Source organism: Ambystoma mexicanum, chromosome 10, assembly GCF_040938575.1.
Source record: "Ambystoma mexicanum isolate Mex_15411 chromosome 10, UKY_AmexF1_1, whole genome shotgun sequence".
Classification (NCBI taxonomy): Eukaryota; Metazoa; Chordata; class Amphibia; order Caudata; family Ambystomatidae; genus Ambystoma; species Ambystoma mexicanum.
The window spans coordinates 21,719,870-21,746,821 of NC_090932.1; the positions used below are offsets into that span (position 1 = coordinate 21,719,870).

Here is a 26,952-nt window from a genome sequence, read left to right on the forward strand (position 1 = left end):
TGACCCACTGTGCAATGCCCAGTGAAGCTTCAAGGGAATGGCCCAGCAGCAGAATCCAGTGACCCACTGTGCAATGCCCAGTGAAGCTTCAAGGGAATGGCCCAGCGCCAGAATCCAGTGACCCACCGTGCAATGCCAATGAAGCTTCAAGGGAATGGCCCAGCAGCAGAATCCAGTGACCCACCTTGCAATGCCCAGTGAAGCTTCAAGGAACTGGCCCAACAGCAATCCAGTGACCCACCTTGCAATGCCCAGTGAAGCTTCAAGGGAATGGCCCAGCAGCAGAATCCAGTGACCCACTGTGCAATGCCCAGTGAAGCTTCAAGGGAATGGCCCAGCAGCAGAATCCAGTGACCCACTGTGCAATGGCCAGTGAAGCTTCAAGGGAATGGCCCAGCAGCAGAATCCAGTGACCCACTGTGCAATGCCCAGTGAAGCTTCAAGGGAATGACCCAGCAGCAGAATCCAGTGACCCACCGTGCAATGCCAATGAAGCTTCAAGGGAATGGCCCAGCAGCAGAATCCAGTGACCCACCTTGCAATGCCCAGTGAAGCTTCAAGGAACTGGCCCAACAGCAATCCAGTGACCCACCTTGCAATGCCCAGTGAAGCTTCAAGGGAATGGCCCAGCAGCAGAATCCAGTGACCCACTGTGCAATGCCCAGTGAAGCTTCAAGGGAATGTCCCAGCAGCAGAATCCAGTGACCCACTGTGCAATGCCCAGTGAAGCTTCAAGGGAATGGCCCAGCAGCAGAATCCAGTGACCCACTGTGCAATGCCCAGTGAAGCTTCAAGGGAATGACCCAGCAGCAGAATCCACTGACCCACCGTGCAATGCCAATGAAGCTTCAAGGGAAAGGCCCAGCAGCAGAATCCAGTGACCCACCTTGCAATGCCCAGTGAAGCTTCAAGGAACTGGCCCAACAGCAATCCCGTGACCCACCTTGCAATGCCCAGTGAAGCTTCAAGGGAATGGCCCAGCAGCAGAATCCAGTGACCCACTGTGCAATGCCCAGTGAAGCTTCAAGGGAATGGCCCAGCAGAAGACTCCAGTGACTCACCTTGCAATGCCCAGTGAAGCTTCAAGGAACTGGCCCAACAGCAATCCAGTGACCCACCTTGCAATGCCCAGTGAAGCTTCAAGGGAATGGCCCAGCAGCAGAATCCAGTGACCCACTGTGCAATGCCTAGGGAAGCTTCAAGCAGAATCCAGTGACCCACCATGCAATGCCCAGTGAAGCTTCAAGGGAATGGCCCAGCAGCAGAATCCAGTGATCCACTGTGCAATGCCCAGTGAAGCTTCAAGGAACTGGCCCAACAGCAATCCAGTGACCCACCTTGCAATGCCCAGTGAAGCTTCAAGGAACTGGCCCAACAGCAATCCAGTGACCCACCTTGCAATGCCCAGTGAAGCTTCAAGGGAATGGCCCAGCAGCAGAATCCAGTGACCCACTGTGCAATGCCCAGTGAAGCTTCAAGGGAATGACCCAGCAGCAGAATCCAGTGACCCACCGTGCAATGCTAATGAAGCTTCAAGGGAATGGCCCAGCAGCAGAATCCAGTGACCCACCTTGCAATGCCCAGTGAAGCTTAAAGGGAATGGCCTAGCAGCAGAATCCAGTGACCCACTGTGCAAAGCCCAGTGAAGCTTCAAGGGAATGGCCCAGCAGCAGAATACAGTGACCCACCGTGCAATGCCAAGTGAAGCTTCAAGGGAATGGCCCAGCAGAACAATCCAGTGATCCACTGTGCAATGCCCAGTGAAGCTTCAAGGAACTGGCCCAACAGCAATCCAGTGACCCACCTTGCAATGCCCAGTGAAGCTTCAAGGGAATGGCCCAGCAGCAGAATCCAGTGACCCACTGTGCAATGCCCAGGGAAGCTTCAAGCAGAATCCAGTGACCCACCATGCAATGCCCAGTGAAGCTTCAAGGGAATGGCCCAGCAGCAGAATCCAGTGACCCACTGTGCAATGCCCAGTGAAGCTTCAAGGGAATGGCCCAGCAGCAGAATCCAGTGACCCACCATGCAATGCTCAGTGAAGCTTCAAGGGAATAGCTCAGCAGCAGAATCCAGTGCCCCACCGCTCAATGCCCAGTGAAGCTTCAAGGGAATGGCCCACCAGCAGAATCCAGTGACACACCGTGCAATGCCCAGTGAAGCTTCAAGGGAATGGCCCAGAAGCAGAATCCAGTGACCCACTTTGCAATGCCCAGTGAAGCGTCAAGCAGAATCCAGTGACCCACCATGCAATGCCCAGTGAAGCTTCAAGGGAATGGCCCAGCAGCAGAATCCAGTGACCCACTGTGCAATGCCCAGTGAAGCTTCAAGGGAATGGCCCAGCGCCAGAATCCAGTGACCCACCGTGCAATGTCCAGTGAAGCTTCAAGGGAATGGCCCACCAGCAGAATCCAGTGACCCACCGTGCAATGCCCAGTGAAGCATCCAGGGAATGACCCAGCAGCAGAATCCAGTGACCCATCGTGCAATGCCCAGTGAAGCTTCAAGGGAATGGCCCAGCAGCAGAATCCAGTGACCCACTGTGCAATGCCCAGTGAAGCTTCAAGGGAATGGCCCAGCAGCAGAATCCAGTGACCCACCGTGCAATGCCCTGTGAAGCTTCGCGGGAATGGCCCAGCAGCAGAATCTAGTGACCCACCGTGCAATGCCCAGTGAAGCTTCAAGGGAATGGCCCAGCAGCAGAATCCAGTGACCCACCGTTCAATGCCCAGTGAAGCTTCAGGGTGAGTTCAGAAAATGGGATTGTAGAACACCTATTGAGTGTGTGGAAAACCTCGAAAAGACTAAGAGGAACTGGTCCTAGTGGGTGAATGGAATGAACGACCCAATAACCTAAGAGCAATAAAGATGATGGCTCCTATGGTCCTGATATAGTGATATAATGAACACCATATGTTCCCGATAGTGCCTAGAAAAGCTGTTTAAGCATCGATTCAACAGTATGAAGGGCTATTAAATTACAACTATGAAGAGCTGCCCTGGCATAAATCACCAAGTACAGCGGAGTGCTGTGTACCACACAGAATAACATGGCAAGAATACACACGTTGTGAGTTCACTCAGCCAGATAAGTGACAGGTCGGGGAAGCAATAACCCCAGCTTTGGGATTTTGGTTCTCGAAGCACAACTTACCTATGATACAGGTCTGGAGCAACATGCTCATGACAGGCTTTGAAGGGGCCGTTCTTATCCACAAGCGCTCCACAATAGGATGAGCTTCTCACAAGCGAGAGTTCAGCTGCAGAGCAGTCTGTGAAGAACCCTGTGTTCAACTCTTCATCTTCAGGGGGGTTTGGAACGTCACGCCTACAATGAAAATAATGCATGACTACATGTTACGTCATTGCCTCTCATGTTACTGCATTGCCTCTCATGTTCCATCACTGCTTCTCATGTTACATCATTGCCTCTCATGTTACATCATTGCCTCTCATGTTACTGCATTGCCTCTCATGTTCCATCACTGCTTCTCATGTTACATCATTGCCTCTCATGTTACATCATTGCCTCTCATGTTACTGCATTGCCTCTCATGTTCCATCACTGCTTCTCATGTTACATCATTGCCTCTCATGTTGCATCATTGCCTCTCATGTTACTGCATTGCCTCTCATGTTCCATCACTGCTTCTCATGTTACATCATTGCCTCTCATGTTGCATCATTGCCTCTCATGTTACTGCATTGCCTCTCATGTTCCATCACTGCTTCTCATGTTACATCATTGCCTCTCATGTTGCATCATTGCCTCTCATGTTACTGCATTGCCTCTCATGTTCCATCACTGCTTCTCATGTTACATCATTGCCTCTCATGTTGCATCATTGCCTCTCATGTTACTGCATTGCCTCTCATGTTCCATCACTGCTTCTCATGTTACATCATTGCCTCTCATGTTACATCATTGCCTCTCATGTTACTGCATTGCCACCCAGGATTCCTGATTCATTGGCGTCTATTCCCTTCCTGTCTTCCCCTAATGCCTTCCTTGCCTATCATTTTACATCATTGCCGCTCATGTTCCATCATTGCCTCTCATGTTACATCATTGCCTCTCATGTTCCATCACTGCTTCTCATGTTACATCATTGCCTCTCATGTTGCATCATTGCCTCCCATGTTACCTCTTTGCTTCTCCTGTTTCCCCATTCACTTGCATCTGTTCCCTTCCTGACTTGCCCTAATGACCTGCTTGCCTCTCCTGTTACCTTATTGCCTCTCAAATATCCTTATTGGGTGTCTTCTTTTATCCTTCAGGCTTTACTGCAGCACCCCATCCCTCATCACCTCTCCTGTTCTGCCATTGTCTCTCCTGTTCACCCATCCATCCCTATTGTTCTTACCTTCCCTCTCGCTGCTTCTTCTGCCCCTCTGTTTTGCCCCTCCGTTTTGCTCCCATCAGCAGCCTTAGGCTACATCAGTTCATTATACAAAGCCAAAATAACAGCACCTTTACTGGAGCCTTTACGCTGTAAACACAAATCCCCCTTTTCCCCTTGTGGAGCGTTCTCCATCATCATTCATAAATAGGTCCAGGTTACACTACTCTTTCCGAGGACAAGATTACACTGCACTGATGTCCTATTGATTCTGCCAGGTTCTTTTATGACATTGTTGTGGTCATCAGGGGGGTTTAGGCACTGTGAGGGGTCAGAAATGAAAGCCGGACACAAAGTTGTCATGTTTTTCGTTAAAGACTTTTATTCAACTGAAATGGGTTGGGAAAATGCCTCTGACCCAATTCTAGAAAGGAGTTTCCCTCCCGAAGAACCAAAAACTAAGGGTCTGTCTTTGTCAGGAAGTCATAAATCAAAAAGCTGTGTCCAAAACAATCCATCCTGACCCTCACACTAAAACAAATAATAAAGTGATCAGGGAAATGTCTTTAGCCTGGAATTTGTAAAAGTGTTCTCAAACAAAAACAGAAAAGCTCCAACATAAAATGTTTTCCGAGTTGGAAAGGACCTTAATTCCTGAGGGGGATTGCCTTCTCTTGGATTTTTCACTGGCATCACATGTCGAGGGGACTCACAGTTCCTTTGTGTCTTCAGCCTTGTAAATTCCTCTTTAACAAAACGTTTCTTTTTGTAACACAGTTTCCTTCCTTCTTTAACAAACACTGTTTCTGCCTGGCATTCTCGTGTTCACAACTGCCTGGTATACTCCCCTGCCGGGACTTCTCTTTTACTCACTCCTGTATTCACAACTAACTGCCTGGTGTATGCTTTCCAGGATTTCTCTTGTCACAACTGTCTGGTGTATGCTTGCCATGACTTTTTTTTTATCTTACAGTCTCTCTTTATCCCCAAGTGGCCTATGCCTGCCTGGTTGGCTTGGTATATCTACTTGGCAAACACTCTTCTTATTACTTTGCTTTCAGCAGTTTCGCAATGTTCAATATCTTCTACCTTTTTCGATTCATAAACGTTCTTCTTGTCATTTCACTTTCTGTAACTTCACAATGTTCTATTTCTCTTTGGTGTGGCAGCCGAAACACCCTGAAGTCCCCACTCTGCTCTGGCAGACTCACCAGTTTTCTGTAGCGTTTTTGAGTGTGCTTGCGCTTACGTGGCGTACCTTTGGCCACCTGATTCCTACTCTGGGCAGCTCTGACATGTCTACAGGTTTCATCACAGCTTCGTTCCGGCACGCTGGCTTCTCCAGTATGGACCACACTGCTGCTCTTGGCTGCCGGATTCCGAGGGACCCTCTCGCAGTTCCTGGTGTCTCCACATCATGCCTCTCTCTCACCACGTCTCTTTCCTTCTCTGCTGGGGAGCTCCCTCACCCTGCCGCGCTGGCTCACTCCTCCAGCTTCTGCATGCTGACTCTTGCCTCCAGCCTCCGCCCGCCTTCCCTGAAGCAGTCACGTCTTCTCCTGAGCAGCCTCTTATCTTCTGGTTCAAATATTTAAAGGTCCTGCACACAGGGGCCTTCATCCAACAACTAGCACTCTCAACATGCTTGTTGCTCTGTGTCAATTCCTTAATCCTTCTCGTCTCAGTACTTAGGTGGTTGTGGCAATTGAAGTCCATGAATAAATTCTGATGCAAAATAGTTGGAGGATCTTTTCCAAAGATGTCACATGGAGGATCAGAGTTCTATTTGAAGGAGAATTAGCATGACAATAAGCCATTAGGGTATTGGGCAACAGACAGTCTACCTCATGGTAAAGTGGGGGATACTGCGCCTCCTCCATCTTAGCCATGACATCTCCCGGGGACCATCTCCTCCCGTGTGATCCTCCTTCATAAAGCTGCCCCCAGGGTCAGGATCAGGTAGCGGCTGCCATCCCATAGCCACATGGAAGGAGGTTACTGCTGGGGAATCCGTGATAACTCGACTGGATTAATCACAGCACACACTGACTTTCAGCGGCTGCTTTAAAGTTGCTGTCAATGAACTGGACCTTGTTCTTAAGGAAAGTCAACCTGTGCATTTTAACAGAAATTATTTACAAGAAAGGGCAACATTATGACATTCCCGTCGCCCCAAAAGTGACTTCCTTAGAAATCTACCATGTTTATTTATATATTTATACATTGATATATTTATATACAGGGAGAATAGTAGCAGGATTTTTTTCTCCCGTGTTTATTTATTTATTTAATGTAAATTACAGGGAAAACAAGTTTGGCACAAAAATGCTCACTAAACCTTTTAACATTGATTTACAGAGCGGAGGGCCAGTTTGCTTAACAATGGGTGAGAGGATGTGTATCTAGGAGCAGATGATGCAGGGAAGGTAGAAACGTGAACCAGGGGCAAGGACAGTAGAGCATGATATAGGAATGGGATAGTGGAGGAAGTGCTAAGAGGATCCGGATATAATGCCAGATGATGCAGGGGAGGTAGAAACACGAGCCAGGGACGAGGACAAAAGAGCATGATATAGGAATGGGATAGTGGAGGAGGTGCTAAGCTTGGAAGTGCTAAGCTTTAGGATTAAGGGGTGAGGGATAAGTGATGTGGAGTTGTCATAGAGAGGTAAGGGGAGAGGAGAAAAGGGGGATGTGGTGGTGTAGAACGCTGTGTAAGTGATTTTTCAGAAAGGAGGAGAGTTAAGATGTAGGATTTAAATAGAGATGGAGTGAGAGTAGTACATAGAGTAATGGAGCAATGAGTGTAAGAGAGGGGCAATGAGGGGGAGTGCAAGGGACACAAGAGGTGGCAAGAAGGTGAGCCGAGGATGATCGTATGGAACGAGGTGGAGAGTAGGGAGTGAGATGGGCCAATAGGTAGGGTGGGACAAGTCTGTGTATAGTTTTGAAGAGGATGAGAATTAGCTTATACTTTGATCTCTCTCTCATAGATAACCAGCCTAAGTGACAATGGGCTGGGAAGGTGAAGGGGAAGCAGGGAAGGTTGAAGAGTTAACAGACAGCCAAGTTCAGTAGTAAAAAAAGCATAGTTGGGAGGCCACAGAGTAGACTGGCTCAATAGTCAGATCAAGAGAGTACTAAAGAGGAGATAAAGTGCTTAGCAGTGCTGAAGTTAAGATTACGGGCCTCATGATAAGTCTACCGGCACCATTGTTTCCGGACCGGCAAACTACAAGTCTGCCTGCCGGAGCCGCTGTGCCCGACAGGTCTGACCCTCCCGGGCATAGCCGCCATGGTTGGCACACTTGTGGCGGGAGGACCCGCACCCTTGTTAACGGTGCCGGTGCTCCTGTGTCCCCATTCCCATAGGGTCCCATAGGACTCTATGGGAATGAGGATTAACCAAATTGCTGGCGCCTGACTTCCCGGCCGCTGGAGTTGGAATAGACCGGTGGCACCAGGATGTCAGGTGCTGGTAATTAATTCAGAGTTCGGCGGCAACCCGCCGGTAGCACAGACAGGGTTACCACCGGACTCCGAATGAGGCCCTATGTCTTATTTTTTCTGATGTTTAGGAGATAAAGTCTGGCCACAGTACGCAGTGGCAGATTTGGAGATGAAGAGCGAGAACTTGTGAGATAGGTCAAAGATGACACCAAGGTTGCGAGAGGAAGCAGAGTAGGGTAGGTGATCAGGATAGAAGATTATAAGAGGGGGGAAGGAATATAGAGCTTGTTTGGATGAGAAATGGAGAACATCAGTCTTTATGGAGTTGAGCCTGAGAGAGTGTGATGCCATCCAGTATTTGATGGCAGAGAGACATGCTTGACCATAGCTCGGCAGATAAGGAAGGGAAAGGAGAAGAAGACCTGAGTGTCATCAGTGACGAGTTGATAGGAATGCCATAGGAGGAGATCACGGGGACAAGAGCAGATAGATCGAGAGTGAAGAGAAGTGGACCCAGGACTGACCCTTGGGGAACACCAACAGTAAGAGAGGTGAGTGGGGAGGTAAGGGTGTTCCAGGACACCTGGAAGTGTCTGGGGTGAGATATAAAGCAAACCAAGCGAGGCCCTTATCCCTGATGCCTAGGAGAGATAGTGTTGAGAGAAGGTCAGAATGGTTGACAGTATCAAAGGCAGCAGAGAGGTTGAGAAAAATAAAAATAGATGAATGGTTAGCACGACGAGCAGAAGAGATGTAGTTGCTGACATTGGAGAGAGCTGTCTCAGTAGAGTGCAGAGGTCGGAAGCCAGATTGAAGAGGATCCTGTAGTTGTGTGTGTCTAGAAACTCTGTGAGCCAGTTGAAAACGACACGCTGTAGGATTTTGGAATAGTGTGTTAGAAGAGAGACAGGATGAAAGCTGGCAGGACAGTTGGGATATAGACCAGGTTTCTTAAGGATAGGGATGATAGTAGTCGACTTGTTAGATGATGGAAAAGTGGCACTGTCAAGAGATGAGATGAAGGAAGTAAGATATGGAGAAACACTGTAGCTATGAGTTTCACTATGTGTGGAGATGGAGGGTCAATGGGGACACATGAATGTTTAGCCCTGAGGAGAAGGACAAAAATCTCATTAGGGTCGGTGGCTGCTAAGGGAGGCATTGTTGCAGGAGAGGAGGGTAGAGGTCGTGGAGGAAAGCGAGCAGGTGTGGGGAATAGAAGGTAATTTTTGCGGGTATTTTGAATGTTGGACCTTTTTAAAATAAAGAGGTAGATCATTAGCAGAAAGATCAGAGAATAGGGGGTGGGTTTAGGGGGTGATAGAATTGAGTTAAGATATTTTTTGGAGGTACCTGGGTTGAGAGGATTGAGATGAATTAAGCGAGAGATAGAAGTCACATTTGGCAGAGTTGAGAGCAGAGGAGTAGTTTTGATGAGCAGTCAGGAACAGTTGGAGATCCAAGGAGTGTCTAGATCATTGCAGAGTGCACAGGTTTTGCTTCATTGTTGTTTTCAGGGTGCAGATGGTAGGTGTTATCTAAGGCCGTGGAGGGGAGGGTTTAGGAGTGAATTTAGTAAGAGGGAGGTGAGAGGAGAAGGGAGCGTTTAAAGCAATGTCAAAGTTAGTGAAGCCTTTATTAGGGGACGGCGCACTGAATTTTTGCATTGGAGGAGAGAGAGTGGTGTAGGGTAGAGAGGTATATAGGATATTTGGAGGATGGAAACTTGCACCGGGTAATGAAAGTGGTAAATGGAGACAGCGGGGTGGTGGAGATTGAAGCAAAGACGATGGAATGATTAGAGGGAGAAGGAGCAGTCGAGATATTAGAGGCATCAAATTGAGAGGAGATGAGAATAAGCCAATAATAATAAGTGAATAAGAATAAGTGGTCAGAGAGTGGACAGAAGAGAGCAAGCAGTTAAGAGGAAGAGAGCTAAAGTCAGTGGATAGAGAGGGAGAGAGAGAGAGAGAGAGGAGGTTAAAAACAATAGTGACAATGAAGTGATGATGGAGAGGAAGGGAGTCAATTAGTTGGGAGAGATGGTCAATGAATTGACCAGCGACACCAGGAGGTCGATAGCGAGAGATAATATGAATGCCATATGGAGCAATGATTGTGGAGATAGTGTAGCTAAGCACAAAACTCTCTGAATAAGAGGTTTTGAGGGACATCATGGGATGCCAATATGGGTAAAAAGGTTACTCCACCATTAAGTGTCTAAATCTAGCCTTTATGGTGTATTAGCACCATGGATAGAGCTGTCACACCTTCCCATTGGTTAGAAAGCCAGCTTGAATAGCCGGTTTAAGCTGGCGCTTCACCAAGGCTGGCAGCGTTGCTCCCTGTTCTGCCATTTTACTATCACTCGCTCACCGTCACAACCCACCGGTCCTTTTTCTACAACCTCTCACCCTCATGGGTGCAGTCCCCCTATCTCCCTTCCTCCTCACTAGCCCCACTTGCCTATTCCCAGCTGCCCAGTCCCTCGTTGCCTGCTCCCATCTCCCATGATGGCCACCAGCAACATAGAAAAGGGTCTTCTGCCCTTTTGTACACTGCATGGCAGCCATCTATTGGTATTTTGAGAGTATCAGCTTACACTGTTGGCGTGCACCGATTCCTTTAAAAGAAATATTCATATTAGCATGCTGGAGGGATCCATGCAGTGCTAATAGCTTTAGGCATGGGTTGGAGTGCAGGATTGCCCAGTAACGGCCATAACCCCTCATGGGAGCTCTCGCGTTGCTCGGGTTTGTGGGATATTACCAGCCAATCCCGCCCCACAACCTAGTGCTCAAGTCTTTATTAAGGCATATCACTGGTGTAATCAGGAAGATCCTGCTCCAGGCGTCTGACTATAGCCTATATGGCAGTAGCGAGGCACTCTACCCATGGTAACATGGAGGCTCCCCATACTGTTCTCTGAGTGTAGCCTACAGGGGGCACCGAGGCTCCTGACCCAGGTTACCACAGAGATTCCTGACCCTAGACTCCAGATATAGAATGTAAGCGACTTTAATGGCTAATGGACAACATGGAGGTGGGTCAACGGGGGAACAAGGAGCCTCCTGATATCTAAACATGTGAGTAAAGAGGCCATTGATGCAAACTATAGGGGGTGGGGGGTAAGGAGCCTCCTAATCTGTGGGCATAGAGTTGGCATAGGGTCCAAGAGGACATCAATGCACACCAAAATAGGTAGCACTGGGTTTATCTGTGAATATCATGTTTAAGAGTGCATTCATGCATTCCATTGTGACAAACGAGAGGCTTACATTCCTGCTCTTTTGATGGACAGGTTGTCAACTGCAGCGGAAGAAGATGCCTGAACAGGACTGTCACTTGGGAGGGAATCGTGCTCTGCTCATTTACTAGGGTTCTTAGAGGAGATAGTATGACACTGAATTGATTTAAGGTGGAATTGATTGTGTCAATTAGTGCAATACTGTGTTTTTTATTGTTTAAAGTGCGAACCTAGCTCGAGAGTGCGGAGCGCTGTACAGAGTGTGGGTAGCCGGCATTTGGGCAGGCATCCTTTAACAGTAACACAGCACTGTGAGGTCTGTGCATCAGTATGTGCATCTATTGGAATTAGTCCTTGGTCAGGTGTTGTTGAAAGGGCCATGTTTTGAGAGATTTATCAAAATTAGAGAATTGTGGGGGCATTCCGAGCCGACACCGGAATTGAGTTCCAGAGGGTGGGTGCATGACAAGAGAAGGATTGTTTGCAGGTCCTCTCTTTGCAGACGAGATGTGATTCAAGCCGGCTGGCAGATTTGCTGTGCGAGGAGCGTGTGCCACCAAATATGTGGAGCTTAGCCATCAGGTACGCTGGTGTGGTACTCGTGGCGGCTTTGTAGCTAATACATGCAGTCTTGAACAGTATCCTGACCTGGAGTGGAAGCCAATGTAGTTCACATAGGATGACGGTAATTCGGCCAAATTTCTGGACTCCCATAACACAATGTGCTGCAGCGTAGTGGACTGCTTTTAGGGGAGCAAAGTGAGCAGCAGGGAGCCCTGTCAGGAGAGAATTTCCCCCATTGATGTGCAAGACCACAATGCCCTGCACTATGGACAGTGTTTGATTTTTTTGAAGAGTAGATATTCTGAGCGAGGCTATTTCGGCCTTCCAGGGGATGCATTTCTAGAAGAAGAGCTTGATGTCAATGGTGAAGCTTAGGAATTTTGAGTCTGGGAGTTGTATTTCAAATTCTTCTAGGCACATATAATTGAGTCGTTGTTGGACAAGTTGTTTTTTAGCAGGCGGAGCGATGAGGACAAATTCAGTCTTGGATGGGTTTAGTTTGAGGTAGGCAGTCGACATCCAGGTCTGGGTGGTGGCTAGGTAATCACAGAGACGAATGATGTCCTGTGCACAATATACTCTCATGTACAAATGTGTATCATCTGCGTATCGGTGGATGGCTATATTGAGATCTCCTAAAAGAGTGCCCAAAGGCTCCATATAAAGGTTCAAAAGGATTGGTGAGCGGATGGAGTATTGGGGGACTCTGCAGGAGACCTGGAGTCAGTTATAATGCAACAAGGTCATTTGAGCAGCAAGGTATCTGCCTGAGAGGTAGGAGGTCAACCTTTTCAGGACAGTGCCAGAGAATCCCATCCTGTCAGCAAGGAGGGAGAGAAGGTTAGGGTGGTTGACCGTGTTGAATGTAGCCGAGAGGTCAAGGAGAATTAGGAGGCATGAGTCGCCCTTATCCATGATTTTGAGAGCATCATCCACCACCTGGATGGTGGCTGACTTAATGCTACATTTTGGGGAGGGACCTTGACTGATAGTCATTTAAGAGGTTGAGTTGTTCGATTCTGGTGAGTAGTTGTGTTGCAACTTCTTTTTCCACGATTCTGCCAATAAACGGGAGGTTCGTAATGGGCCTTTAGTTGGCTAGGCCGTCTGAACCTGTTTTTTTCAAAAGAGGTTGAATGAGGCCAGTTTTGAGGGTGTCCAGGAATGATACTGCTGCGAGGAAGGCATTGAGGATGCTGAGGAGCGCACTGAGCGCTGGGCCCATCATTTGTTTAATGATGGAGACCAGAAATTCAATGCTCAGAGTAAGAATTAGGTTTAAGGGAGGCAATCATTTTTAGGAGATCCGGATGAAGGAGAGGAGAGAATTTGGTCCAGAGGGGCTGTGTGCGTACCGGGGTGCAGGGGATGCTAATGCTGTAAGAGGTTGATTTGGTGGTCTCTCGGATTTTGTCTATTTTTTTGGGAAAAAATGTGTTGATTCTGTCGCATTTTTACTGAATTTCTGGTACCTCAGGGTTGGGTGAAGGTTTGGTGCAATGCTTTACTTCTTCAAAGAAGGCTTTGCTCCTGTTAAAGGCTGCTTTAATGGTGGTGGAGTAGTAAGCAGCTTTGGCCTCAGTAATAAGAATCCTACGGTTTGCACTGAGAGATTTGAGGTTGCTGAAGTCTCCCGACTTATGGTTTTTGCGCCACCATTTCTCTAGAGCTCGGTTTGAGCGTTTGTTGGGGGCTAGCTCTGGGGTGTACCAAGGGGTGGATGGTTTAATCTTGATAGGCTGAATTTTAGGGGGGGCATGAGTGTCCATCAGTTTCATAGCAGAGCTGTTGAATAATTTCAGGAGGCCAGAGGTATTCCCTGTGGTGGGGAAGTCTGTAAAGTTTCCTTTCAGCTCATTGACAGGGAACGTTTTGAATGAGCAGCGATGAGTGAGGGAGCATTTAGCCTGACCTTTGTGAGCCGTAGTTGAGTGGGTGACTGATAATGGGGAGGTGACAGGGTCAGACCAGTCAAGTGGGTTATGGTCTGCACAGGTGTTAGGACAGTTATTCTGAAGTCCAACTAAGGGCTTAGTAAAACCATTCAACTGAGATAGTACAGGAATCCACTCTTAGTATAAGACTGTACCACCTGAGTATAAGGTAGCATAAACATAGCAGCCAGGCTTATCTTAGGAGGGAGCGAGGCTGTTGGAAAGTACATAGAACCTGTAGTACACCATGGATTCATTAGAAACACTGACAACCAGAAATATAATAAAAAATAAAGGTTTATTTTAAATACAAGTAGGCCGATTTAAGTCTTGGGGTAGGTACTGGTCACAGAGTCATAAAAGCATTCATAAAACCCACCATTATGCTTGAAGGTCCACAGACCAAATCATAAAACCTTATTCAGAATACCTAATAGTAATTCTGGGGAAGTCAAACCTTATCGTGCACATTCAGTATAGGTCACACCTATTCTTGGGGAGTAAAAACCATTAGTTACTTTTAGATTACTTTCTGTAATACAATTGCAGTAAACCCTAGCAGTTGTACCGTGATGCTCACCAAAGACATCACATGGTAAACCAACCTGCAGTTATACTTTTCTGAACAGTGGAACATTCATTCATGGAACAGTAGGAACCTATAACTACATTTATGGTAACACACAGTTAAACTAGGTCTATAAGACCTTTAGGTGTAATATACCATTACAGTTGCTTTTCAGCTCAGCGGAACACAGTCTAAGATAAGCAATAACTTATTACACTATTTTAGGATGTCACACACACAAAGGTAAGTACAACCTATATACTTGTAAAGGGAGCTATCAGCAGATTAAGGGTACGTATAACCTAAGGCAGACTTATTCTGGACAGGCTAACAGCAAGTCAGGGAAAGTAAGACCCAATAGGGGCACTCATCCATTTATATCCTTACAGGAATAGTAAAGTGAAACCAACAGCATTACTTTTAGAAAGACGGGACCCAATTCACAGGTGAGTAAATTAACCTTACATCTACTTTTTTGTTAGAATGGCGAAACAGTTTGTACGGAAAGAAAGCCTAAGTGGTATAGTGCAGACAACCCTGATTAATTTCTGTTTAGCTTTAACCACACATAACCAGAAAGAAACATGTTGTGATGAGCGTCATGCCTACAGCACGTTCATTCACCCAGCCTTGAGCTCCTTCCCAACCATGTCCCAGACCGGGTACTATTTCTCACGTTAGATCACTCTCCAATCCCCCCCTTGAGATGAGATCTTCCGCTGGTGAGAGGAGTTGGGGAGGCCATCAGAGAAAACGTCAGGTAAGGGGTCAGAACCTTTCTCTCAAGTGGCGACTCCCCTGGCGTTTGTCCTCAATGCACAATCGGGACAACTCTGGTAAACAATCACTAGGGGCATCAAACCTGCACAATACCCGGAACTTCACCGAACCACGTGTTATGGCTTCCGCTGCTCCTACTCCCCAACAACAGACAGATCCACTAGCTTATCATGGCACGGCATCGCGGGTTGCCACAGTAGCGGCCATGCCTCTTTGGACCACCGTATTCTCATTGGATCCAGCAACGCTCAAGCCTCCACTGACAAACACAGTGGTCACGTGACGCGTTAGCGTCCTTAGTATCACGTGACATGTTTCCAGGTATTTAAGGAGCTCCAGAATGCTATACGACGCTTCTCAACTGTTTGTTTACGGCATTTTGGAGCCTCCTCTCTGTTCTTGTTACCTAGAACTACTGTCTTTGACCACGGACTACGTATTACGGATTTGTCGGCTTTTTCCTTTTTTGGTACTTTGTTTGAACTCTATTGGACTCTTGGAATTACAGACCACGGACCGTCCGTTGGATCAGCTTTAAGTCAACTCCCTTAGCAGAATCATACCCAGACTCGCTGTTGATAAACTTGGTGCTCCAGCTTCCATCCTCCAGGAGCATTCTACTCAGGCGGTTTCCAGTGTGGCATTCCGTCTTTCCTCCTCTGGCCTCCCTGATCTCAGCCCACTGAGGGAACAGGCATTACCCCATCGTTTAGGCTTTCCGTCTAGTGGTTCTTGGTAGGTACCATTCTCCTTTGTGTAATACTGTATAGTTCTGCCTGGTGTGTTCCTGATCTTACCTGTTCCTTTTCCGTTACAGCAGTCATTTGGACCACGCGGGTATCCTGTTTCTCCACCTGTGGCCCTAATCCTCAAACAGCAAGTGACTATTTTCTTGCTGTTGGTGGCTTCGGGACGGAGGTATTCTTGTTCCTTGCGACCATCAATTCTTGACAATGAGTTTGAGAGAGAATGAAATTGTTTGAGTGAAGAATAGAATGAATGAAGTGTTTGATGTGATTATGTTCCCAAAATTTGCACAGCACAAGACACTTTAATCTGGTGGACAACTATAAATAGGCTCATAAAAAGACCCAGATATGCCAACTATTGTCTGCTCCTCTACCAGTGCATATAATTAGTGACATTGATGACCTATTGTACCTGTACTTACGTGAGACTGAACTTTTGTTTTATCATATTTGTTCCAAATTTTAATTACCTTTGACATTAAAAAAATTAGTTTGATATATTTTTGTAAAAATAGTCTCATGAGTGTACTTAGAGACTATGGGTTTGGATCCCGCTACCAGTGGTTAAAGTTTATCAAGGGAACAGAGAAGCCTGCCCCCTAGCACTTTGCTGTTTTTGTTCAAGGCTTCGCCTAAAGTTGAGGATTTGCTAGAAGTGGGCTTAATACTTCCTCACACCTCCCATTTTGTGTTTGTTTAGGAAAGAAAGCCTTCACATAAACTTTTCGGAATGGTAGAACATTTCCAAGGTAAGTGATATAACCTTACATATACTTACATATACTTTCACAAGTGGCAGAACACTTTCAAGGTAAGTAAGAACTTGTGTAACTGCTCACTCTCAGAGTTACAGTTACCAACAAACTCTTTCACAAGTAAGTACTTTTCAACACCTGTTATTCTTTTCAAGGCAGAATCCATTACTTATCCAGTCCTTCCCTAGTCTATTGCATGAGTTCTCTCAGAGGCAGAAGAGGGACCCTAGTGCTCTAGGTACCAGCTGTAGGCAGGGTGATATAGGGTTCAGTAGCAGGCAAAAGTCAGAGTTCCAGAGGAAGATTGTTCAAACAAGTAAGTAGTTAGTTAGGGTCCAGGGACGTCAGAGAAGACACCCCGGGAGGGTTCCAGCAGTAGGCCTGGGTGTACTGGATGAGTGGCCTCCCAATCACAGAAAAAATCCCAAAAGCTTCCCTAGAACTCACAAAGCCAACACAGTACCTCAGCACAGAAGAAGAGTTGCAGCAAGAAGACTTCAGGTTCTGCAGCCAAAAACCCAGTCGATGGATTGCTTTGCCAAGAAGACAGAAGACAGGACTTTGGATCGACTTTTGCAGCAGGGATCACAGAGGAAGGCTCCAAGCAAGAGCTTCCTCATGGCTGGATGTGGTTCTGTGGATGTGGCACCCTTTTCAGGAGCCAGCTCGTATTCTCGCCATTTACAATGTCCAGCACCCTGATGAGGAGACTTTTCTGATTCGATTCATGCATCTGCAGGTCCAGCAGGATCCCCACAAAGTTTCAGCAAGATTCAGAATTTGGAACACTGTGCAACACACAATGGCTTGAGGCCCCAGGGTATTGGGGTATTGCAGCAGCGCAAGGCCGCAGCACAAAGCGGGATGGCTCAACATGCAGGTTTTCTGGAGTCTAGTGGGTCTCACCAGGCACTGGGTCAGGGTCATGCATTTCGGGATCCCCAGGTCGATTGGAAGGAAGGGTTAGAGCCGGCTCCGGTTAGACAGCAGGCTCTCCGGTCGCTGCAAATGGCTACGGCCTTCATTTATTCATCTTCCTCTTTGGTTTCAGCTCCAGTGGTCGACTACCTCTTCAGCTTCCAGGATCGGACTTTTATGCAAGAACACAGACAATCAAATAGCCATGTACCATTCAAACTTGCGGGACTGGCAGTGTTTTCTGGACAGCCAGCCTCCCAGTCTGGACTGGATTCTCGCAGTCAGGCTGGAAGATAAAGGGCTGCAGAGGTTTGGACTCCTCCCTCGCTTCCTGCCTTCACAGACACTCTGGAGGTTGGGCAGGGAATCCAGAGGATTCCCGCTGAAGACAACATCAACACACAGGATTTTCCCACCCTGGAGGTCAGGGGAAGGAACAAGAAAGGAGAAGAAATACTAAAAAGGCGAAAAAAGAAGAGAGGGGCCATTTTGGTAAAATGAGCACCCATGATATGATAGTTTATTTATAATGTGCTTAATACACAAAGGTTTCTAAGCGCAGACTCAGGTATTGAACCTGTGTTGCTCTGTGATGTCTTGCATCCAAGGCTAGCACGTTGCCGTTGAGCTATCCTCCTGAGACATGAGTGCTTTTACCAGGGCTGTGGAAACAGCCCGCGGTAAAGGTGCACCAAATTAGTAAAAAGGTTCAGTGCCACCAGCCATTAAAAGTAAGCTTGTCCCTGCAACATAAATACTACAGTTAATAGGGGAAAAGGGATACATTGTATCTCCCCAGCACTCCACATAAGGTGGGGTGTGCTGGTTTAACCTAACAAAATGTAAAAGGGATCCAAAGATCCTTTCTACCCTTGGGAACTGCAGTTCTCACTCAGTTAGCCAGCGAAAGGTAGAGCGCAGCCCCAATGGCAACCCAGCAACAATGGACAGTATGTGCCAAAAGTTTTCAAAGAGGATACAATTACAAAGACACTATGGAGAGTCTTAAAAATGACACCCAAAAAAAGTTAAAGACTCTGTGAGTATGGAAAAAGGCTCCCACTCACTGAGGTATGGGGAAAAGTAATCTACCAGTCCAGCAAAAGGTTCTGGGGTGGACACAGGTCAGGAAGATTTATCATTGATATGAAAATCTTACCTAACAACAGGTGATGCAGGGGGATGATGTGAAGACTAAATGTAGGGTGTTGCCTTTGTTGTGCGTGGGGTAGAGTACAATTTAGTTAAGGTCCATGAAAGCGGTCATGTGGTTGTCAGCCTGTGACTCGAGGACGTTAAAATCACAGAGAAAGACATTATTTGAATGTGCTAATTTAGCAGAGGAGAGTAAGTTGGAGAAGTCTGCAATGAAAGTCACCCCTGCGAGGTGATCTGTACAATGGGTGGAAGGTGATGGATTCCTTGTGTGATAGAGGGAACCGGCAGGTGAGTGATTCAAATGAGATTGTTCTGGAGAGCGGATGATGGACCATGGCCAACCGCTCCTGTGGATGATCGCTACTCCGCCTCCAGCCCTTCCTGGCCGGTCGGCATGTTGGATGCAGTACCCTTGGGGTAGGAGGATGTCAAACACATTTGGGGAGGATGGGATAACCCCTGTTTCTGCGATGAACAGGGCATCACGGTTGTTGTACCAGATGAGGTCAGCGATCTCTGCAGTGCGAGCGACAGCTGAGCGAGCATTGCTCAACATGAGAGCGGGTGTGCATGTGGTACGTGGTTGTAGGATGGGGGCTGCCCATGGCACTTGGCCGTTGAAATCCTAGTGAGAGTGGGGATGGGCTGCGGATGGAGGAGACACATGGTGATGTCTTTTGGTGAGAAGCAGTAGTAGTGATTAGTTTGAGGGTGAAATACAGAATAGCGGGTCAGGCCGTTGGATCTATCAAGCCCGAACAAGCATAAACAGGTGAGGTCTTTGTCTTCGCACATCCTTTGCTGAGGACGCCGATGAAGAGGGTGCCTATGGAGGGCTGATTAAATTGGTGGTGGGTGGTGCAACTGAGTGGCAGGGCCTGGTCACGTAACCAGAAGCCTACTCAATGCTGTCTGCCTGGAGCTGGACTACAGTCTGTAAGTAGAAGTTTGGAATGTGCAAAAACTGGAAGTGGGCCGACCAACTGTGTAGCAGGATATGGTCACATGACCAGCAATCTATCTAATACTGTCTGCTGGGAGATGGTCAGCAGTCGTTAAGTAGAGGCTTTGAATGCGTGAAAATTGGAGGTGGGGCGGTGCACCTGATTGACAGGGCCTGGTCACGTGACCTGCAGCCTACTCAATGCTGTTTCACCACATAAGCTTCTAGGCAGACACAAATATTTCACAGCAGATACAGCAGACAGTCAAGAGCTTAGCAGTTTAACCAGAGTTTCACCAATCCTAGACCTTAGGTGCGTAGAAGCAGAACTCCTGCTATTCCACTAGTCACTAGTGTCAGTGATGTGAGAGAAGCTGCCTGGCATTCACAGAATATCCAAATACTGTGATATATTATCACAGCGAAGAGCAATATGAGGTAGGAAGCAGAGTCACCAACAGTCTACATAGAGGCACGCAGTCATAACATGCACTTTTGCCAGGTATATCTTGGGTACGCGGGACCCTGCCAATGTCAATGACCATGCTTCCTGAAATTGAATGAGGTGGACACAGACCGAGAGAAGGCTTAGGCTGGAGGGTATTTGATACGGAATCAGAGAAGCAACATCATTTTGCTGCATGTGTGTACATTCCACCCTGCGGCCCCAATGTGTGCTGGTTCTATACCAATCTGTGCATTATATGTTCCCAATGTCAGGTCAGTATGTGCACACTCTATGGTCATATTGTCCCCATTCTGTGATTATTAGGTGAACAATCTGTGCCCATTTGTATCAATCTGTGCCCACTGTTTACCCAGAGTGTTCTCGTTCTATGAATATGCTGTGCCCAACATGTAACAATATATGTCAATTCGGTGTCTAGTCAAAGGATCGAATCCAAAGGGTCGACAGGTCAAAGGATTGAATTTTTTTTAATTATATATATTTTTTTAGGTTTTCGTTTAGGGAAGAAAAGTGGTTTTTGGCAAAAAAAAGGGGGTTGGGAGGACCCCCCCAAAAAAAAAAAATTCGATCCTTTGACCTGTCGACCCTTTGGTGTTGATCCTTTGACCTGTCGACCCTTTCACTGTCGATCCTTTGACCTAAAACCTGTCAATTCTTGACCTGATCCTTACAACCCTGTGCTCAATCTCTTCCCAGAGGGTCCCCACTCTAAGATGTGCCAATCCTTGTACCCGCTCTACGCCCACTCTGCCTACTCCTAGGGGTCTCATCAGATTATACCTGAATCGGAGTACAGATTTTCCGGTTGGCACCTTCCAGCTTTCCCCAAAGTCGTTCACGTCCTTCACTTGGGTTCCATCTCGTCGTGTGAAATCATTCTTATACTTTCCATCGAAATTGCCGCAGAGTCCTTCCACTTTCTTCTTGTATGTGTTGGGCAGAGTGATATCTGATGTGGACAAATAAAAGAACATGCATTAGCAGAGTACACACCTGTGCAAGGACTCCAGTAAGAAGTGAGTCTCCCCGCCACATAGAACACTCATCCATTGAGGCGTGCACTCTACAGCTTCTGCAGGCAAGCCTAGGGCACATACTTGACATGTCTAGTGCCACAAATCACTCAGAAGTCTAACTTCATTTCTTTTGAGTAAAACACCATATTACCACCTGTTGTCATAATCCTTTGAACATGAGGCCGTTTCATGTCTGGCAAACGTTCACATACGCACATCTTTATTGACTGAATGCAATATTGGAATCTTTGTAAGGTACTTTATTGTATTTCTATTGTATTGTAGTTGTGCCTGTTTCACTCTTTGTATTTTGTTGTCATGGAAGTCCTAACAAGCCGAAAGTGTTAATAAAATCAAATCCAATAACTGAATGCAACAAAGAGGTCCCTCCTCTTGCCCGAGGGCTTACATATCTGAATTCTCTCCTGGGAGTTCTGTGTGATTGTTCCTTTGGATTCATGCAGTGACCCTGGTAGTGGCAGGCTTCTGTCTATATTGAGCAAAATTCCTCTTTTCTTGTTGCCCCTTTTTCTGCCACTCATCAGCAACAGTCGGATAGTAGCAAAGGTGGGCTTGAGGTGGAGGTTCCCCTAATGCGGACCCTACTTTGGCAGGATTATGAGCGTGATCTATACGGAACCAGTCTTTCCGCATGCATCACTAGCCTGATGCACGACTGGTGGGTGACTGGCAACTGGCGTCAGTGAAAGAGTTGGCAGTGTTTTGACTACCAAGAAAATGAACATCAGATCATATGGACACAGATAGTCCTGCGATGACTGATGAAGTGAGTTCAATAGTTTGAAATATGTGGGGAGATGCTGTGTGATTACAGGTTGGATGGCTATGCCGTGTGCCACACCAGTAATGTCATAGCTCATAAGGTATACCTGTATCCAAATGTGCATTTTCCCTTTCAATCCTATTACGGAATTGTCTTACAAATAGGTTCTTAAAGATACTTCATAGTTTGTATATAGGTTTCTCAGTTTATTTTAAGTATAGTAACTGTAACTGTTGCAGCCGACACGTGTTTCGACCCAAAGGTGTTTCTCAGGGCTATTGAAACGGAAAATCCAAACTCATAATTTTCATTTAAGTTCCTATTGCTTAAAACAAATTGTTGGCTTTCTTCAGTTTCTTCAGCTCTTATCCACCTCTAAGGTTGATTATAGTAAGTGTACTATTGCATTCGTACAAATGCGCACACTTAGTATATACAAATTATAGCATACGTCGCTATACTTGTCACTCTTTTTTCAAAGCACAAACTCCTTAGTCATTCTTGGTGGCTCTACATAGTGGAGTAATTTCTTCACACATTGAGATACGTTCTTGTTTGCACACAGACTCATTAGTCACTCTTGCTTGGTCTTTATAATGAGTAAGTAGAATGCCGTCTTTGGCGTTGGTGTGCCGCGTGTTTGACACGCTTTGACTATCCATATACTCTAAGGGATGTGATGAGGAAGAGGGACGCAGTGGTAATTCTCTGTCTATCTAGCATTAATCTTCATTAAATGGAGTCAGTCTTTCTCATCACCATAGCCATTGTCATCTTTGCCCCCCCCCCTTCCATCTTCCTGTGTGGTGTGGTGTGCTCCTTTGACTGCTGTGGGGCTGTCTGGATATCAGAAACATAACTTCCGGTGAGAAGACAGGCTAATCTTTCCAGGGTGACATTAGCTGGAATTACCTTTGTGTACAAATTGAAATCTGGACCGGTTCACTGCTTCCCCGGACATGAGCGCACTCTCGTATTGTTCGGAACAAGACAAGACAGGGTGCAAGAAGGATGCAGTAATGTGTGTCATTAAAGGCAAAGCTTAACATTGAGTCTGCTCTCACCTGAGTTTTCGGCCCCATCAAAATTGACGGATAAGCCAAAGTCTGTCTCCAGGACGATCCTTGTGGACTTTAGAAAGATCCGTAACCCTTCATGAGGCTGGGCTGGAGGTGAAACCTTTTCTCCATCCAACTAGTTTTAAAAAAGAGGTTATTCATTCAGTAAACATGCATTGCAAAATGTGCCGTAGGTTTAATACAAATACTAAGTGAAGAGAGTTAGAAAATTAACACTCAAGTGTGTGAGAGAGGATCGATGAACAAGTGAGGCTAAGTGTGTGCAATTGCTTGTCAGTGAGTCGGTGTGGTGAGCTAGTGGCCGAGTGAGTGAGGGAGTGTAAGAGCAGCAGTGTGAACTTGTAGTGAACTAAGGTGCTTATGAAAGCAGCCAGAAGATGAATGCAGTTGCCAGCATCACTTCCTCCTCTTGGAAGGACCAGGTCTTTAAGCCCTTCCTGGATCACAGGCTGTTTGCTCGTAGTTGTAGACACTGAAGGTATTTTTCAATTCAGACTTACATTGGACCTCATTGATTTGCGCTTTAATTCAAGAGGTCACCTGCGATGCAGTGTTCATCTCTTCCGCCACGTGATGCAAAAGAGAAAAATAAAGCGGAATTCTCTTCCACTCTACGTTGGTGGAAAAGTGTAAATGCCTCCCAGAATTAACGACTGCAGGGGGCGCTTACAATGGAATCCTGTGGAATTTGCCGGCTTGTACCAGGTGTGATTTCAGGCAGATTCCATGGAGATCCATTCGTGGCAGCCGCATTGGTACGGCGCAGCGAGAAATGAAGACATTCATGGTATGTCCATCCCATTCCACTAACCCACCTGACAATTGTCAGAAAATGCAGCCAATCAAAAGAAGTGGTAGGAGCTGTTATTCTGCCACTTTCTCCACTCTAATTCTGCTGGAAAATTACCCCCAATTTAAAATGCCGTTAAAGTTTGGGCGCAAGGACTTAGAGTCACTTCTCACCTTCACAGGTTTGTAAATCAAGGTGCCTATCACTGATCGATCGTGATCCTGGGTAGATTTACTGTGCAGGGAATCAGACCGACTAAAAATCACAAACAAACCAACCTTCAGAAATATGCCTGAATGTCCAGGATCTGCTGTGTGTAGACTGCAGAATAAAAATACTTCTTCTCCAGGGAACTGTCGGAGGCACAATTAAGGCCGGCAGTAAATGCAATATCGCCATGGGAGTTCAGGTACCAGAGGAAATGCCAATTTTAGAAGACATTACTGCACAGCATTGGGTGAAATGATCACCCCGAATTAAAATAAGGTGTAAGGTGACCTTAAAAAGTAAAACCCATACCCAGGTGTGATGTGAACCCAGAAGACAATCAGGTAATTGTTGAAGAGTGATGTATGTGGCAGGGACCTAACTAGCCAATGGCTGCTTGTGTTTTCCTCTGCTGGCAGGACACTTTAGTGCTGGTAATTATCAGCAGCAGTCATTCGCTACTGCAGGCTGTATGCAATAAGGCCTAGACCAATGAGACCACAATTGTGAGAGTGGAACCCTCAGCAGAGCGGTGACCACCTGTCAGGCAAGTGTCTTATGCAAAGAGGGCTGCATGTGAGGGTAGCCTCTACCTTTCCATACATGCAGAAAGAGGGAGGGATAGAGGAGGTAGAGTAAGTGTAGGACTACAGCAATGCGCAGGGGGACACATACACGAAGCAAAGCTTGATATAAATTGGTTCACATGAGAGTAGACCTTCGCGATGGATGTCTCGACTTACCACCAGCTTCTTTTTCTGTTTGAAGAGCACAGAGTGGCCGTACACTTCAGTCAGCACCTCCTTGATGTAAGAGATCTTTTTGTTTTGGACCATTAGCTCGTTCTTGCCCTCAATCTTAAATGGCTGTAGTCTTTCCAGAAGGTCGGAGGAGTTCTGTACCAGAGTGTAGGTGCCTGCACCTTGGAAGTGATGGACCAGTCCGTCGAAGGTCAAGTAATGCGGGTCTCCAGTGACGGAGCACTTAGCGAACCCTAGTAGAGAACATCAGAGTGAGCAAGCACATCGGATCACAACACCGGTGCTGAGGGTTTACCAACACAGCGCTTACTGCTGGTGTTAGATGCACTGCCACCATCCTCCATAAAAAGATTCTAAGAATCTAATTCAGTTGAACAAATAATAAACAACATTATGGCTGTAGTCTTTTTGGCGAACATTTATTTCTATGTTTCTACAGCGATAAACATGTCACAATGTGGACAGCAAAACAAAATCGTAATAGGCACCCCTACACATAGAGGAAAGCAAATTATTGATTGTAGAACTATAGAACGGATCTTAGTATTGACTATGAGTCTGAGCGTGGGAGTTGGCTACCATGGGGATTCGGGTAGGATCCGGGAAGGTCATCTATGGTTTGTGCAGCAGGTGTTCCGGTAGATGAAGGTATGGGCCACCGCCTCCGATTTTAGTGGGTTATCACATCACGTTAATCAAGTTAACAGTGCTCTGGGTGAGCTGTTTATCGGCCGCCATCAGCCGCTACGTCCTGCCCAAGACTGGGTGTTCGAGTCTAACTACAACTGTATGTAGGGAACTTACACCTGCTTGTTGTATAGCTAGCCTTCTGCGGTCTGTTGACTCACTCAGCACAAGGCTATCTCCACAGGATTGGTGCATTGAGTGGCCGTGGCTAGACTAATTAACAGTTGGCTTATGCTATATAAAATATAAAGACTGTCGAACAACATGCACATATCCACAAAATAATAATTTGAGGAAATGATTCTCTTCCCTTTAGATCCAGAGTCTGCCATTTTTGGCACTTCCAGATGTTTTGTACTAAGACTCCCATGATCCTCCATTGATGGCGATGCAGCTGAGGATCAAGTGAACTGCAGCTGAAAACATCAGGAGAGCCAAAGCTTGCAGAACCCTCCACATGTATAGCAGAAAAGAATCTCAGAGCAAACAGCTCCCTGAACTGGGACAGAGATGTAGTGTTGTGGAGTCCGAAGAGAAATGTATGAATATTATGTACAACATTGTATATTTAAATGTCCCAAAACAGGCAGGTTACAGAGAGGTCCATGGTAACAAGTAGGATCTGGCTCATTATTGTAATGGTCACAAGCCAGTGTGGAGTTGTTTACTCACGAGAGAGAAGGTCCATTGGTGATGGTGAGTTGCAATGCAACTATAACGGTGTGTACAAAATGGTGGTTTCAGGGTACACTTCTAGCATTAGGGTGCATATCCATGAGCCTAGTTTGATATATATTCCCTGTATCTGAAACATTTCCCAGAGGACCTTTCCACTAATGTTGTCTGATGTCAATCAATGCTCTCAAAAACAATTGCAGTGGTGAAGGGGCAACACTGTAAATGGCCGATCCCAACCCCAATGCCCTGTGCACTGAGGCATGGTAGAATGTAAGACATGCATACTCAAGCAATAGAACATGTGACTGCTGTATGTGAATGCACCCAACTACAGGGGGGCATGAGTGTCCACAAGTCTCATAGCAGAGTTCCTGAATAATCCAAGAGGCACGAGAAAATGGGGAAGTCTGCAAAGTTTGCTTCTAGCTTATTGACACAGACAAGGCGATGTTACATGCATGTGTGATGTCTACTGCAGGCCGTAAAGAACCTATGCCTTTACCAGGAATACGAGTCATTTTAAGGTTTGGTCCGAAATGCTGCAGTTGTAGTGTTTTAACCATTTGAAATTCAGAAAAACAAGACATAGTGAACCTCTTTTTCTTTTCTCGTCTCAGGCGTTCTACTCATCGAGGTATCATTGACTATAGGGTGCACACAAAGGCCCCTTGCCACCTGGTGCCCAGGTTCCTTGTGGCTACTCTAACCACCTACGGTAGGACAGTTGGGGCAACGAAAAGGAAACACACCCACAACTCTTGGAATGCATGACAGTGTACATGCACGGACCAGACAAGTGATGTGGTTTTGACATCAAGGCATTTTTACAACCCTCCCCAAAGTGTGTCACTGTGTCCAATATGGCAAACCCTTGAGTAAGCACCTTCATTCTAAAGTTCAGCACTTTGTCAAAATCTGAAAATCTACCAGATATTTGGCCAGCAATAAAAGTATTTTGCCCCACTAAAAATTCAGATGTCTGCAACCTTTGGCTCTCCGGATGTTTTGGACTGCAACCTCCATCAGAATTAGCTAGCATAGCCAATGGTGAGGGGTCATGGGAGTTCTAGTCCAA

General features: G+C 46.6%; 1 protein-coding gene across 2 annotated transcripts in view; it reads right to left on the minus strand.

Annotated features, from left to right (window-relative positions):
• LOC138491110 (uncharacterized) overlaps nucleotides 1–26,952 on the minus strand; it is a 578,562-nt gene that overhangs the window by 19,583 nt on the left and 532,027 nt on the right. For both annotated transcript variants that reach the window (XM_069617434.1, XM_069617433.1), the window contains 4 exons: nucleotides 24,495–24,745; nucleotides 22,740–22,869; nucleotides 20,656–20,824; nucleotides 3,155–3,328 (listed from right to left, as the gene is read on the minus strand). In XM_069617434.1, coding sequence (XP_069473535.1) covers nucleotides 3,155–3,328; nucleotides 20,656–20,824; nucleotides 22,740–22,869; nucleotides 24,495–24,745 — 724 coding nt within the window. The remainder of the gene's footprint in view (nucleotides 1–3,154; nucleotides 3,329–20,655; nucleotides 20,825–22,739; nucleotides 22,870–24,494; nucleotides 24,746–26,952) is intronic.